The following is a 15,132-nucleotide window of genomic DNA, read 5'->3' on the forward strand; positions in this document are numbered from 1 at the left end:
TTGAAAGAACACAGTCAATCAAGAAGATTTTCCTTGAGTATTTTATTTCATATAAAGTTCTATTGCTAATCAGTATTATTACATGTAGCCAATGTAGCACAACTCTCAACTACTATTATACTCAATGACAGCACAGTCTGTGCTGACAGTGACAGTATTCATATCGATTCAGTGACGTAATGTTTCACCTTAAACATTACGTCATCGATTTTCATGATAATTGACTATTTGCAGAAATAATAAAATTCAGTAAAATTATAATGCCCTCGATATCAGTATGCGATTGTAGTAGTGTTGCGCCGGATCGGAGTTTAGATAAGACGTAGGAAAAAAAGGCGCGAGCGACTGTCGACAGTCTAGTCGTTCGTATACGGAGTGAATAGTATTAGCCAATAGCAGAACTCTAAACTACTATTATACTCAGTGACAGTGGTGATATTCAAATTGATTCAGTGACGTAATGTTTCACCTTTAAAATTACGTCATCTGATTTCGTCACAAACAATAAAAATAATGTAAAATTATGCAACTAATCGTATATTATACGGAGCGAATAGCCAGGATAATTCTATTCTGCGTGTCATCTATGACGTTAAATATTTCTGTCGTCAAAGGAAGCAAGGTACCAAATAATTGTTATTTTCATTATTTGTTGTGAAATTTCATTTGACAGAACCGAAAAATGAAGTATGCCTGAATTTTGTTTTCACAAATTGCTAACTTTTCCTACAACAATACAACTACACTTCTTCAAGCCTACAGGGTATTTTTTCACTCTTTTTAAAAATACTTTCTTTTCTTTCTTTTTAAAAAAAAAACCCACGAGCGTTCTTTCGTGTGAAATGGTGACATGAGTGGATGATTGTACTACTTGGTATAAACTGGGGGAAAAAAGAAAAAAGTCGATAACATTTTCCTTTACAAACTCAGACTAAAAAAGAAACAACTTCCTGAGGGACCGTGTCAGTCTATACAGATAAAACATAATACGCGAATAACTACTTCGTCCAGCAAAGTATTATTATAGTAACTTTTAACATAGTTAACGCGTGGCAATGTGTGGTTCCATAGTCATTGTGGGTGGAGCACGGCGAGGACGACGCTGAAGCAAGGTTCGGAATACCTCAGCAATGCACTTTGCATCTGACAAAGCACGGTGTTCAATTTTCGGTTGTGCCAGACCAAGACCGTCATACATTTCGGCAAGATTCGGCCAATGTCGGCTTCGCCTTTGCCCTTTTAAGGATTTGTACTCTGTCTTCAGTTCTACGAACTCGGAAGCAAAGCTTGGATACGTCAGCTTTGAGATGATGAACTGGGTGTAAATAAATCGGCCACAGTCAAACGGCCTAGGGTCCATTTTTTTTGGAGAAAAAAGAAGAGACACTTTCAAATAAAGTTCATACAAAAATAAGAAACAACAAATCACACTAGAACTACTTTAGTGGATTAAATACCAAGATCAGATATCTGCATGTGCTTTCATCTTATGATTGGAGACAAGAATCGTGCCAAATGAAACTTTTTTCAGATGTGCAACCAACAAGAAGTCAGTCAACCTAAAAGTCTAATTTTCTTATTTGTGTTATGTTTCGTCGTTTCTATCGTGGGACTATGTGGTAAACAAACAGGGCGTAATAACGCTCAGCACACCAAATAATAGGACTAAGAAAGGGTACAATTCAAAACGCAAACTGAATTGTGACGATGGACGAACCAACATCTCAGTACGCCAACTGCGCATCGAGATGGGGAAAATCTGGGCTATTTATACCCTGCGGGCGGATCCTACTTGAATAGCTTAAAGTAAACGCGAACGTCGTAGGAAACACCTATAGTTACTTTCTTGGCAAATTAATAAATGTACTGCAATATTTAATGATTTACTATTCTGTGTATATTTGTTTTGAAATGTAGTTTGCAATAATGTCAGATTAGCTTGTACTCTGAATAAGAAGTATTCGTGGCAGAAAATGTGTTCTCTCAAGTTGTTTTTTTTACTTACCCATCAGTAACCAGTTTAAAATTTGTCGGTTGGCTTGTCGGACTTAGGCCCATAGAAACCATCCAATCAATAAATCGGCCCCAAACTATAGGAAACGTGTCTGCCTTGTCAACTGTTTCCTTGAACGGAACAAAAACAAGTAAAGTGTTAATAATTTCAACGTATAATGCACTTTCTAGTTTGATTAGGTAACGCAGTGGGTTGCTATTTTCTGAATGTTGAAACTCGTCCAGGTAATACCGATATCTCTGAAAGGCTTAAGTCGTTAATTCAAAGTGAGACAGCGCGTGACACGGACACTGACACACACGCATGCATGCGCACCACGCTTTAAAAAAGTACAACACAAAAAAGTTTACAATTAAAATACGTACTTGTGATATCTCTGTTAAATCTAAGCAATACTTAGATAGGACAGGGTGTTTCACTGGACGACACACGGACTGGAACTCTCCTTTCTGCAATACGAAAGGTTTGAATCAATATCCTTAACGAAAGTCGATAAACTGAATTTTGGAAATGAAAGTTGACATATATAAGATAAGATAGGTATGGTGTACCTGTTGAAGAGTTCGGGAGTCGAGAATGATTGCTCCGATTTCTATGATCTCTGGTTGAAACCCAGCTGGTGCTGGCTGTGATGAAAACATGTGATAACGACCGAAGCAGGTAGCCTCGAGATCAATACATAAGTAAAACCGTGGGCGAGCCATTCCTTCTTGGATGTGGTAACTGCAGCACCACAGTTGACAAACTACTAACCAGGCGTAGTCTCTCTGCTATTTAACACAAACTGATAGCTATTCCAGGAACCAATGAGTCGAGACAATCGTGTTGTTGTGGTTGTGTTGTTCACATGTTTCAGGTGAAATCATGCGGGTGTGAAATGACAATGATATTAGTATACCTGGAAGGCTAAGTAAAAGTGAATTCGTCGTACCTGTATTCCAGGTATACAAAATGATTGGTACGTTCTAGTAGGGACGTATAGACGTTTGTACATCCCTGGTTTTATTTAGTTCACCTGTCTTCCAAACCTATCTATAATTTATAGCATGCACCAAAGAAGATTAATTGCAAAATATATATATATATGTTAACTCAGTAATCTTGTAGAGTTTGATGTTCTTGGCCTTGATGATTGAGCAACAGGAAAGGTGTTTGCACATATTTGTTGTTTATCTGTCCAGTGGTGTTTAATGTACTTATATACAGACACAGACAAGTAATACAGAGGAGTGTATACGCATGAGAGATTAGAGATATGTCTGGAGTAATAACCATTAGATTGACCTCTGACCTCAGACCACTTGTTAGATGGTCTCGCTGTTGTGAGCAGTGAAATCCTGGATAATAGGGAACTTGCAAACCCGCCATGTTGAATGTTGCATCATGGAAAATGTGATAATAAATACTAAGCAATTAGTATTGTAAACAATGTTGATACATTGTCTGTAACAACAAATAATCAATTTATAGTTACGCTGACCATTGTGGGGGGTTTATTTTATCGGTAGCTCCAGATTACGTATTGTGATAACCACAGATAATCCCACAGTACTTTGCGTCTGAGCATGCTCAGTCTGGATTGCAAGTCCCCTATTGTCAAATTGGAAGTGGATAATACCTATTAGATTCAATACAATTGGTAACTAAATAAACTGTTAAAATAGTTGCTGTTTATTAAAGTGTTCATCGTACACTCTTTTTTGCGATCATCTTCTCCGAGATCCGACTCGTGTAACATGTTCTAGACAGACATATTCATGTAGTATGATATGAAATGATGGTTTTTATATCTACAATATGGACTGGGTAATGACAATATGTTACAATTTTACACGAATATCAAATAACTCTTGAGGCTAAACACCAACAGGGCTATTCTATACAGAATGTAAGAGACATAAATACTTAGGGTATTAACTTTTTCACGATCTCCAGATAAACGTTTGTGGTTCTTTTAAGTACAGTTTCGCGACTTTCAGCCAAATTCGGTCAGTGTTGAACTATATACTGTTGTCCAATCCATTGTTAACAACTGTGATGAGAAAAGGCGGGAAGGGGATACTTGTCTTTTCTTTGTGATAAATGAAGTGTTTTCTACTTATGAAGTGATTAATATGACAATATATATAATACTTTGATATAAGTCATCTTATCGTTTACATTACAAGTACCATGACGATATCTATTATACATACACCAATCAAAACATCGCTAAATAGTCATGTGACTTGTATTCAAATTTCAATGCACGTATCATAAGTGGAAAGTGCAAGCTGTAGTGTTCCTTATTCATTTACATGATAAAGTAATACCCCGGGGTACCACCACCACCATCACCACCATTCATGGCTATATCGACACGGACGAGTAGAAAACAACTTGTGTCTGACTATAAACAAACTCCTCATGTGACCCGTACTACAGAGCTACATCTCCTACGTGCTTGCATGGGATAGTGTTCTGGATGCTTAGCCATATCCATTGGTATAACACATTTACGCGTCGACGTGTGTGGTATTTCCTTGCCTAACAAAGTATGCATGGTATTAATATTATATATGTAATCACACACACCCATCAATTATTTTCTACTATTTTAATCTTAGGAGGATCATTTACGGGACAGCTATACACTTTATGACGTTCTCTGACTCACGTGTCATGTATCAGTCTAATTTTCACCGGGGCGATTGGGGCCATGGGGTACTCGACTCCTATTGAAAAGATAAAATCTAGGTATGCGTAGCTCTTTTTCGGCGTCTGAGTCTCAATGAGATGGGTTTTTTCGCATTTATTTTGTTTGAAAGTAGTCCTGGCGAAAGGAGTACTCTTACTGAAGACTCTGGTATATTTTTGGCATGTCCTACATGTTGGGTTTGGCTCTTGAAAATAAATAAAGTGGAAATAAGCTTATAATTACGAGAAAGTGCTATGAATTAAGCTACATTAAACCATAGACAAATTTAAGTAAGTGTGATTAACTGTAATTCCTCAAAGCATTAAGTTCAAAAACCTTTTTTCGGGGGGGGGGGTTATTCCGTAACTGGTGACAGACATCGCTGCAATTAACTGGCACGCATGACGTGAGTAGTTCCCACCCCGCAATTTTTAGTAGCCGCACTATTGCAAATGCCGTATTGTATTGCAACATAGTGCACTTCAACACATTGCACTGAAACGAAATAAGCTAAGCTTTGCTGATGATGGCGCTCTTTATCCTTCTTCAGGTGCACTACAAGATCAGCACACACTCAATAAAGGATGGCTACACTAAAAGCGATCTTTCTTGTAATATGTCTTGCTATTAAGCTTAAACACAATAGACTGATTCTACTGCCAGATTATATAGTAAATGACAATTATTTACAAATTAAATGAATAATTAATAATAGCTGATGTGGGAAATATTCCAAATACACTCGTCTTGCCTTTGGTCGCCCAATTATTTAAGTAAGTCTTATTTGCTATCTGAAGCAACATACTAGCTTTTCAGGACGACACTGGTTTTTAAAAATATTTTTAAAAATATATTTCACCAGAAATTGTTACAAAATGGTACATAACAGAAAAAAAGAGGATAGAGCGAATAAGGCAATGAGTTCAAATTTCTGACAAAACGACTTCCAACTAATAATTACACTAATACATGTACTAAAAGAAAGAAAAACAAAAAAAAGAAGAGCAAAATATTCCTGGTGTCCATATTTATACAGTTACACTTATCAAATGAAGTGAAGTGTAAACAATACACTATGCACTGAAATGGAAAGAAACAACAACGGAAGACGGGAAAAATGAATCGAATATGTAAAATATAGTGTTTTAGATTTGTCTTGAATGCATGGTGATTATGGGTATTCTTTAAAGTAGGGGGAAGAGAGTGCCAGTGTTTTACAGCAGCATATTTGAAATTGAATTGGCAAAATGTATGATGTACTTTTGGTATACTTCTGTGCAGCCAGAGAGTCAAGTCCTAGTCTTGAAACATTATAAAGATTATAGCCCAGAGACTGACTGTCATGGTTTTACTATCTCACGCTATCTGAATGGATTTCTGTAGAAAGTGTTATTGTGTTTGTCTATATAAAGAGAAAATCACTGGCAGCGAAAAAGGTTTAAAAGTTAGACATGAGAAGGCCAGAACTTCCAAAGACTAGATGAGCGCACTCCCTACATTGTGAAGACCGAGGTCAAAAAATCCACTTCACCGCATTATAATCAATATCTTACACCAGGCAATGTCTCTTGGTTATAGCAAGGCTTAATTCTTATAATCTGTAAGTGTTTTGAGTGAAAAATTAACAATGGTGTTAGTTGGAATCCCACCGCTGCCACCATGTAATATAGTGATGTGTTATCAAGAAGGCCTGGATGAGCAATGGCGTAAAAATGGAATATCAAATATTTCTGCAGTGTACGAAAGAGTAGGGTGTGTCTATTTTTTCATTTGTAAATATTTAGGGTTTATATATATATGAGCTTTTGTTCTTCACCTGTTTTCAAGTTAAGATCAATGCTCTATTAAAGCTCAGACCACTATAACTCATTCTCGCAAATCAGATATTAACGGTGCACCGTGGATGGTGTCGTAAAAGAGGCTGTAGTTTACGATAAAGATATAGCGATAGGTCTCGTGGTACAGCGTGATTCAGTATGCAGCACTGTATGGAGTCATCGCAGTTAGTCGTGGAACATATTGCTGACCTCGATATCGGAGTAAAATTGTGAAAATATACGCAACACATTTGGCATCCGACAATGCACGATGAAGTGTTGGTAGCTGATCCAATGAAGTACCGAGACCAAACATCATTTCGTATAACTTCGGGTACCTTCGGTTTTGCCTAGAACCCATGTACAGCCTGTACTCATTCTTCAGCTCAATAAAGTGACGGGCAAAATTTGGAAAGGCCAACTTCGAAATCTTGCTGAATTGAATGAAAAGATATCTCCCACAGTCAAATGGTCTAAAATATAGGAAAAATGAATGAACGAATGAATGAATTAACAAATGAATGATGATTAGTGACAATAAAAGGAGAAAAAAATTTTAAAATATATTTTGGGTATGGTAATTTTTTATGGCATATCAAGGGTACTGCAGCAGTTCATTATTTGCAATTAGTAAGAACGTGTAAACATTCCAATTTAAAATAATAGCTGATAATCTCAGCTTGTATAACTTTTAGAATGGACACGTGTGGGTTGTGAGTACTCACAGAATATGATATACGCCTACAAACCCCATTCAGCAGATGTGGATGTAAAGGTTTATAGGCCTAGATGCTAGATGTTGTAATTGGTTAAAAGGTAAACTTGTTCGAAAGTATTACAAACTGTGCAAGAGTACAGTTGAAAAACATCGCCAACAAATCCATCACTGTGTATTTTGTACATTAACCAACTACACTTATCCCAGAGAAACATAATTAGAGCGGATTCAATAATTCCATTGTTAATAATATTACCCCCCCCCCCCCCCACCTTCACAAACAAAAATGATAACCTACCCATCAGTGACGAGTTGAAACTTTGGCGTTGGGCTCGCAGGTGCCAATCCTTCAGTTTCAAGCCAGGCGATAAAGCGCCCCCATACGACGGGAAACTCATCGGCCTTATCAACAGTTTCCTGGTACCAGATATACATTGATATGAGTACGTGGTATTGTATTTATACGAAAGGTTGTCATTAACTATTCCTTGGACAATCTCTTCAGGTTTGTTAGAAATAGTTCTGACAATGATGAGAAATTCTTGACAGAGATTATCGGAGAGAAACTGTCAGACAACAATCTGAGACGACCGTGACAGCTGTTGTTTTGTAATACTAGTGACTACATGTATCGATATACGCATATACTTTACAAAGGCCAATAACACATGTATAGAACAGTGAAAATATGTGAACTTACTTGTGATATTTTGGTTAACTGTTGACAAAATAGCGATAAATTTGGGTGTTTAACTGGACGACAGTATGACTGGAACTCTCCCTTCTATGAGAAATATGACCATAAAGATTTATATTCAATATTGTGATGAATTATGACCGACCCAAGATGACAAAATACACCTCCATATACATGCTACACGCTACATGCTACACTTCCATACATGCTACAATCAATTTCAAGGTTGCTGTACGATACAAATTTTCATGAATAGTTCTAAAAATACGGAGCCCCACCACCATTATCAACAACAACAACAACAACAACAACAACAACAACAACAACAACAACAACAACAACAACCACCACCACCACCACCACCACCACCACCACCACGACGACGACGACGACAACAACAACAAACGAATTTCAGATTAACAATTATTACGACTGCAGAACTAGAAATCACTGCTTATTCATTCTTATGAGACTGTAACCTCTCAATAAATCATTTACCTTTTCAAGTGTATGCGAGTCCAAAATGACAGCACCAATATCTGTGATTTCAGGTTGGAAACCAACAGGTACTGGTTGGCTAGAGTACTTGGCATCGTAGCACGTTGCTTCTAAGTCTAGGCAAAGATAGAACGGTGGTCGCGCCATGCTCCTGTACAAATTTATGTTTCACTCTACAGGTACGTACAATCTCCGATCTAAGACAGCAGTGTATGTCCAGTGTGTGTACGTGTATGTCCTGTCTGCGACACCAGTAAAAAGAGATAAGTGGAATTTTAACAACGCCCATTTCTATGTACTATAAATATGACCTGGACACCCTTTACTAAGAAATGAAGTGCTGTACACATATACTCTTACGGACGATAGGGCATTCAACTCCACACAAATCAAAGACGTCATACTTCTCTGAATATTATATTTTGTTTTAATACTAATATTCCTGCATACATATTAACACTATAGATTTGACAGTCAGAGTTCAGCTATGTAGGTCTATCTACAACACACTTTCATTTACGTTTTACTTTCATCATTCAATTATTGCGTGGATTGGAAGTCGATGTGTGTGTGTGTATGTATGTGTGTGTGTGTGTGTGTGTGTCTGTCTGTCTGTCTGTCTGTCTGTGCGCATGCTCATGGGAATATAAAAGCCACGACGTATGATACTTTTTTTCATAAAAAATTTAAGTAAACAATTATGAAATTGGAAGAGTATTTGATGATTCCAATAAACTGTTAGTAATTCGTCTCAAAACACGTTTGTTTTTAAATGAAATAAGCTTAAGGGCACACAAAAGAAGCTTTTTGACAAATACATTTTAGTTTCACTTTTAATGATGGCATCTGCATAGTACATGTACATCTAGTTTAACAAACAATGTTTAGAGGGGTATTAGTACAATGAACCCACTTTGTCTCATTTTACATCAGGTTTTATCATAACAAAAAAACAGACAATAGAAACACAGAAAGAGACCAACAATAATGAAAAGGAATATACCCATCAAATCCACAACCACCACCACTATAACAAAACAGTCAATAAAATGTAAGAACATTGGATTCATCTTTTGGTTGTCAGATTTATGGAAGACCGGTGAGGACAGCGACCTGCAAACTGATCTGCGACTTGAAATCTGCGACTTGGAAACTGCGATCTGCGACTTGTAAAACTGCGACTTAATTGTTATATTTTACTTTAAATAGCTGTGTTTAGGTCGATGTGTGATTCTGCAAGGCCAAAGAGATTATAATTTCTGTAACAGTGAAGCCACTGTTGAAATATCCTCGAATGAGTTGTTCAAGTTCATCCATCCCATGCCATGGATCAGGGGTGCATTCGATTATGCCTCAGACCACCGGTAACTAACGTCATGATCTCGGGTCGTGTGAAAATCGAGCGCATTTTATTGCATTTGGGGCACCCCTAAGAACCTATGATTAATCCGCGATACATAATTTGGTCCGTCTTTCCAAACTATTTTAGACAATTTTGAAGTGAAAACTTATTTCCTCACTAGATATGATAAGAGACCTTCAAAATATGGTACAAGACTTTCGGAAATGATAAAAATAACTAACCACGCGTTGTCCCTGTTTTATAAAAATCTTTTTTGATCTGCAACAACTGTGACCACAAATCTGACCACAAGCTGAGTTGTCTGTTGTCATCTGGCGGTCAGCAGACTTCGGTCTTTCAGCTTTAAACGTAGGCATGTCGAGTTTTCGTAACCTTTATGATCACCTGTGTGGTTTTACATCATATATGTAAATACATTATCGACCAGCTGCAGCACTTGATGAGAATACGATACATAATAATGTCTCAGAGTTGAACTAACCTTGTTTACAACTTGAACTTTCCCTCTTTCTGGGTGCCTTTGTTCTTATGCCAAGGAAAAATAGTTGTGAAAAAATGTGTGAAGACGACTTTGGATCATAGCTCTTCACGTTGTTTACAAGTGTACCTCACATACTTTTTGGTGGACACTTTGTTGCCATGAGCCACAATCCACTCATTTCGGCGTGATTTTGGCCCTATTGAAAACTTGTAATATTTTCTCCCATCACGCCAACGTTGTCGAAAACAAAAGGGAGCTCAGCGGCTGTCCTTTTTACCCATAGCTGAAAAATACACGCTGGAGTCTACCGACATCTACTTATTCCCATACAAATGCTGTACTATATGCGCGGCAGACGACAATCACAAAACAGTCACAGGGGTATCTCTCGCCTCGTTCTCATTGTAAATAATACGTTGCATGCTGGGAGAATAAAGTTCGAGCATGTGACGTGAGAAGGTGACACTGGGCGCGTCAGCTCCCTTAGCAACTAATTGCAACAATGTATCATCCGACACACAAGCTACAGAATGTTGGCATGTGCGATATGCATGATATATTTCTTGAACTCACACATATATGCATTACACATAAATCTACCACTAAAGGAAAGCCTGGGTTTTTAGAGACATTCTAGACATTTTTATGATTTTAGATATTCACAATCTTGGAGCTTTATTGTGCCTTGATGCCCATGGAACCACCAGCGGTGATGGGTTTGAGAAATCGAGGCTGACAAGTCTCGGGTAGCAGTTTGTAAGTTCATGAAGTCGCAAGTCGCAGTTTTGCAACTCGCAGGTCGCAGTACCGGTCGCAGGTCGCTCTCCGCACCGGTCATCCATACACATGACCTTTTACTCCATTTATTATTATTACTACATGCAAGTATTCTTCTAGCCAAAAAAGATCCACGCGTACCTTCCACGAATGGTTACTTAGCGAACCAACGGCTGGACCTTAATGGAGTTATACAATTATATCGAATATACATATAAGCTTAAGTTTCATCAGATAAGTATATATAATACAGATATATAATATCCTATATAGTAATTAACTGGCCGGAAGTCCCGGTAAAAGTGTTACACTAACAAATCACAAAAGTTATCATGACACTGAGAACAAGATCTTGTATAACACATTAATTGTATAAATCTATTCAAATGTATTAAAGTTTTTTTTTAATTTCTAAAAGATATATATTCTAGATTATTAATAATCATAATTCTGACTGAAAAGAAAAAACACAGATAATACAGACAAAAACAACACATGACAGACAGAAACACATAGGATATACATAAACACACACAGGGCAGACAGAACCACACACACAGGACAGACAAAAACAAACATGACAGACAAAAACACACATGACAGACAGTCAGACAGACAGACAGACAGACAGACAGACAGACAGACAGACAGACAGACAGACAGACAGACAGACAGACAGACAGACAGACAGACAGACAGAAACACACACAGGACAGAAACACATAGGTTAAACAAAAATGATGTATCTTTGCGTGTATCAATTGCATGCAATGGGTACTTGGCATAGGAACAAGAGTCATTGGAGGCCCCTGTAACTTATTATAATTTTTCAACAGCTTTTTTGTTAAATGTGTGTTTTCAGATTTGCATACTTTGTTAGATTTGAAAGGAAACTCAATTCGAAGGAAAAAAAATTAGGTTGCTATCGTTATAAAATCTACAAATATGGACGGAATCTAATAACACATCACCATAATGTCTTTTTTGTCTGTGACCATACACATGAAACGCAAATTCATACAATTAAATGTTGTTTTAGTCATTCATAGTATACACGAATTGTGAGAAAATGTGGTCGTATCCCGGAGCCATGGGTTACATGTGATACTAGGCACGGATTGGTCGCATCCTTTCTGTTTTGGGAATATATTTGTCTCCTTGACGACGAAGCAGGGTTTGGATAATGTCGGCAACACACTTAACATCGGCCAGAGCTTTGTGACTTGCTCTGTCGGTATCCAATCCTAAACCACCCGCCATTTCGGACAACTTGGGATATTTTCGATCTCTTCGGCGCTTAAAGGCTTTGTATTCGGTCTTCAACTCCACGAATTGACGAGCGAATCTTGGGAAAGTCATTTCGGAAACATCGAATTGAATGTAGAAGTATTTGTCACAGTCAAACGGTCTGTCCAATATAAACAAGAAAAATGTATTTTACATCTACATGTAACCCAGGTCACAGTTTAATACAGATGCCTCCCAGAGTGAAAAAAAATCGTACATATAGCCCAAGTATTACAAATTATTGGTGAGACCACAAAATTTCTATAGTGGCGTTTTTATTCTCGTATCCCAGAGCATATTTTACGAAAAATAACATTAAATAAGTTAACATATCGTGTTTATATAGCCTTCAATGATTGGCTTAGATCGTACCACGTGGTATGGACTATTGAACCACAGTGACCTTAATTTACATATGATAGGGCACTATTCGCGCTCTATTTTCCCATGCAGGAGTCAAGTTATCTGGGGGGTTTTCTTTCACAGTGACTACAGAAAGAATATGTGCCTGTAAAACACTTATTGCCTTATTTAGGTACTTATAGACGTCATATTACCCATCGTGTGGTTCTGTAGCAAACAATTCCCTCCGCTCAATCACACTTCGAGCCTTTGCGTAAACATTCACCGTCTAGCTTATGGCATAGACCCTACGCGAAATGCTTATGGTTAGCATATACTTCCTTGTCTGTGGCATAAGCTAGACGGGCAAATGTTTCCGGGGAAATGTTTACACAAGGGCTTGAAGTTTGACTGAGTAGTAATCAACACCTTATGTGTACACTACCAATTAGCTGATAACAGCTAAGTATACACCTTGGTATATACACCTTGATAATAAATTACACTCAAAATTTATAATTTATCTTTATTGAACATAAAAGTAGTAAAAAACATGTAAATCTTCCCTGGGATAAGAATGAAGAACTAACCAACATTGTTAATCGATTACATATTCAGATATCAATGCTTCCCATTTCCATTTGGGAGGAGAACGCTGTTCAGTCAATGTGAAAGGTACGTGTATTTTTGGACTCTGTAAAATCCATGAACATACGCCTTACAACACATTCTGTACTCCTAAAGTTATATCAATGCTTCCCCTATATATATAGCATCAGCAGTAACTCTAATGTCGATTAGAATAATTTTTAGTGTTGTTTTACAATATTTTCATGGCAAGTGTACCTTTGTGTTATTTTCTATAGATCACGTGATTATGGTACAGTTTGTACAAGAATAATATGGAAAGAAAGAATTTAAATCTCATAATCTGTTATGTTGGGTTTACTGACGGACATATACATATCTACTTACCCATCTGTGACAAGCTGAAAGTTTGGTGTCTGACTCAGGGGTTTCAGTTTGTTGGACTTCAGCCAGTCGATGAAGCGCCCCCACACGTCTGGGAATTCATCAGCTTTATCGACAGTTTCCTGGAAGAGGATCAAAACGAAAATTAAGCATATTTCAAGGGAAATTTCATGTAACAGTTGTTTACTATGAAATGGAAGTAAGTTACACGAATTATGAGTAAAGCGTGTATTTCCTGAAAATAATATTTATAGTACTCGCTTACACAGAAATTCAAAATTCAATTCTTTTTGGACGGCTTGTGATTTTAACGATGAGATTTAAGTAAAGAACTTAGCGTACCCGGATATGTAATTTTATCAAATATGCAATCGTAATTATACACAAAGCACCCCATTCTCGTCACAAAATGAACATTTCAATAACTGTAATGTCAAACAACCATACAAACAATATTTAGGCCTACCTGGGAAATCTTCGTTAGCTCCAGACAAAACTCAGCCAACTTTGGATGTTTCACTGGACGACAGTAAGACTGGAACTCGCCGACCTTAAAACAGAAAAAAACCAGACTGTCATAGCAAATCAATGAGTATAAAGTATCAAAGATCAATTCCATTCCATAAGTTTACATTGAAGAATTGAAATCTCATAATATTTTGGGTTGGGTTTACTGACGGACATATACATAAGCTTATACTTACCCATCTGTGACAAGCTGAAAATTTGGTGTCTGACTCAGGGGTTTCAGTTTAACCTTATCTAGGCCTGTTAATTTGTGAAGATGATTTAAATTCTGAAAACCTGTTGGACCAGAAAGGTAAGCTTATATTCAGAACAGCTATTGAAACAAAATAAAAGTTACCTTTTCCAGTCTTTTTGAGTCCAGAATTATGGCTGCAATATCTATAATTTCTGGTTTAAAGTTGGGTGATAAACCGTTGGCAGGCAAGTCTCGGTCGATGCATGTCGCCTCCAGGTCAATGCAAAGGTAGTAGTCGGGTCGTGGCATCGTTACAGTTACAGTATCTTTTGGACGGACTGGGAGTCGTTATCGATGCTCACAGAGGGCTGTCGTAACCCGAATGAAGCGAATGTAGCGTTACCCTAGATTCACTTGCATGTTAATTTCACTTCTACGAACAATAACAAACGTCACCTCAGCGTTCGCAGAAAAATCTCCCGGGCTTGTTATTGATTAGTCATCTTAATTTAGCATAGGTGTTTCGCGTCATCGAGACCCATTAATTTTACTATGTCAGGTTCCAGGAATATTTATGTAGCAACTTGGTAGAATGATCCATTTTAGGGCATTGTGTTGTCGCTTTGCGATTCTCATAAACGGACAGATGTGTTCAAAATATTCTGAAGAATTACAATGTTACTATATCTGTTGAACGGCTAATCATGTATGACGGATTCGGTTCCATTATTAAAAAAAATGTTCTCACACTCACTTCCTTGGCGTTTAAAATTACATTTTGATATT

The 15,132-nt window shown here is 37.4% G+C and overlaps 3 protein-coding genes across 3 annotated transcripts; all 3 read right to left on the bottom strand.

The window, feature by feature from the left end:
• Nucleotides 1–69: 69 nt before the first annotated feature.
• Nucleotides 70–2,828, bottom strand: LOC144446774 (3'-5' exoribonuclease 1-like). The gene is made up of 4 exons (XM_078136609.1): nucleotides 2,566–2,828; nucleotides 2,380–2,463; nucleotides 2,006–2,124; nucleotides 70–1,349 (listed from the first exon to the last, which is right to left on the bottom strand). The coding sequence occupies exons 1-4, from the start codon at nucleotides 2,716–2,718 to the stop codon at nucleotides 1,043–1,045; spliced, it is 663 nt and encodes a 220-aa protein (XP_077992735.1). The 5' UTR covers nucleotides 2,719–2,828; the 3' UTR covers nucleotides 70–1,042.
• A 2,218-nt stretch (nucleotides 2,829–5,046) lies between these two features.
• On the bottom strand, nucleotides 5,047–8,660 carry LOC144446480 (3'-5' exoribonuclease 1-like). Its single transcript, XM_078136248.1, has 4 exons — nucleotides 8,422–8,660; nucleotides 7,927–8,010; nucleotides 7,525–7,643; nucleotides 5,047–6,981 (listed from the first exon to the last, which is right to left on the bottom strand). The coding sequence occupies exons 1-4, from the start codon at nucleotides 8,566–8,568 to the stop codon at nucleotides 6,663–6,665; spliced, it is 669 nt and encodes a 222-aa protein (XP_077992374.1). The 5' UTR covers nucleotides 8,569–8,660; the 3' UTR covers nucleotides 5,047–6,662.
• Nucleotides 8,661–9,034: 374 nt separating this feature from the next.
• LOC144446402 (3'-5' exoribonuclease 1-like) lies at nucleotides 9,035–14,714 on the bottom strand. Its single transcript, XM_078136155.1, has 4 exons — nucleotides 14,509–14,714; nucleotides 14,110–14,193; nucleotides 13,647–13,765; nucleotides 9,035–12,450 (listed from the first exon to the last, which is right to left on the bottom strand). Exons 1-4 carry the CDS (start codon nucleotides 14,653–14,655, stop codon nucleotides 12,150–12,152), a joined length of 651 nt encoding a protein of 216 aa, XP_077992281.1. The 5' UTR covers nucleotides 14,656–14,714; the 3' UTR covers nucleotides 9,035–12,149.
• Between the last annotated feature and the right edge of the window lie 418 nt (nucleotides 14,715–15,132).

Source organism: Glandiceps talaboti, chromosome 15, assembly GCF_964340395.1.
Source record: "Glandiceps talaboti chromosome 15, keGlaTala1.1, whole genome shotgun sequence".
Lineage (NCBI taxonomy): Eukaryota > Metazoa > Hemichordata > Enteropneusta > Spengelidae > Glandiceps > Glandiceps talaboti.

What these genes read in the sequence shown, in the direction of transcription:
- LOC144446774 (XM_078136609.1), bottom strand. Translation starts at nt 2,718, where the DNA reads ATGGCTCGCCCACGGTTTTACTTATGTATTGATCTCGAGGCTACCTGC. An exon ending in ACTCCCGAACTCTTCAACAG is followed by an intron (nt 2,464 to 2,565) that starts GTACACCATACC and finishes TTCGTATTGCAG; the next exon opens with AAAGGAGAGTTCCAGTCCGT. An exon ending in TTTAAACTGGTTACTGATGG is followed by an intron (nt 1,350 to 2,005) that starts GTAAGTAAAAAA and finishes AATGGACCCTAG; the next exon opens with GCCGTTTGACTGTGGCCGAT.
- LOC144446480 (XM_078136248.1), bottom strand. Translation starts at nt 8,568, where the DNA reads ATGGCGCGACCACCGTTCTATCTTTGCCTAGACTTAGAAGCAACGTGC. An exon ending in ACTCGCATACACTTGAAAAG is followed by an intron (nt 8,011 to 8,421) that starts GTAAATGATTTA and finishes TATTTCTCATAG; the next exon opens with AAGGGAGAGTTCCAGTCATA. An exon ending in TTTCAACTCGTCACTGATGG is followed by an intron (nt 6,982 to 7,524) that starts GTAGGTTATCAT and finishes CCTATATTTTAG; the next exon opens with ACCATTTGACTGTGGGAGAT.
- LOC144446402 (XM_078136155.1), bottom strand. Translation starts at nt 14,655, where the DNA reads ATGCCACGACCCGACTACTACCTTTGCATTGACCTGGAGGCGACATGC. An exon ending in AGCTAACGAAGATTTCCCAG is followed by an intron (nt 13,766 to 14,109) that starts GTAGGCCTAAAT and finishes ATCCTCTTCCAG; the next exon opens with GAAACTGTCGATAAAGCTGA. An exon ending in TTTCAGCTTGTCACAGATGG is followed by an intron (nt 12,451 to 13,646) that starts GTAAGTAGATAT and finishes TATATTGGACAG; the next exon opens with ACCGTTTGACTGTGACAAAT.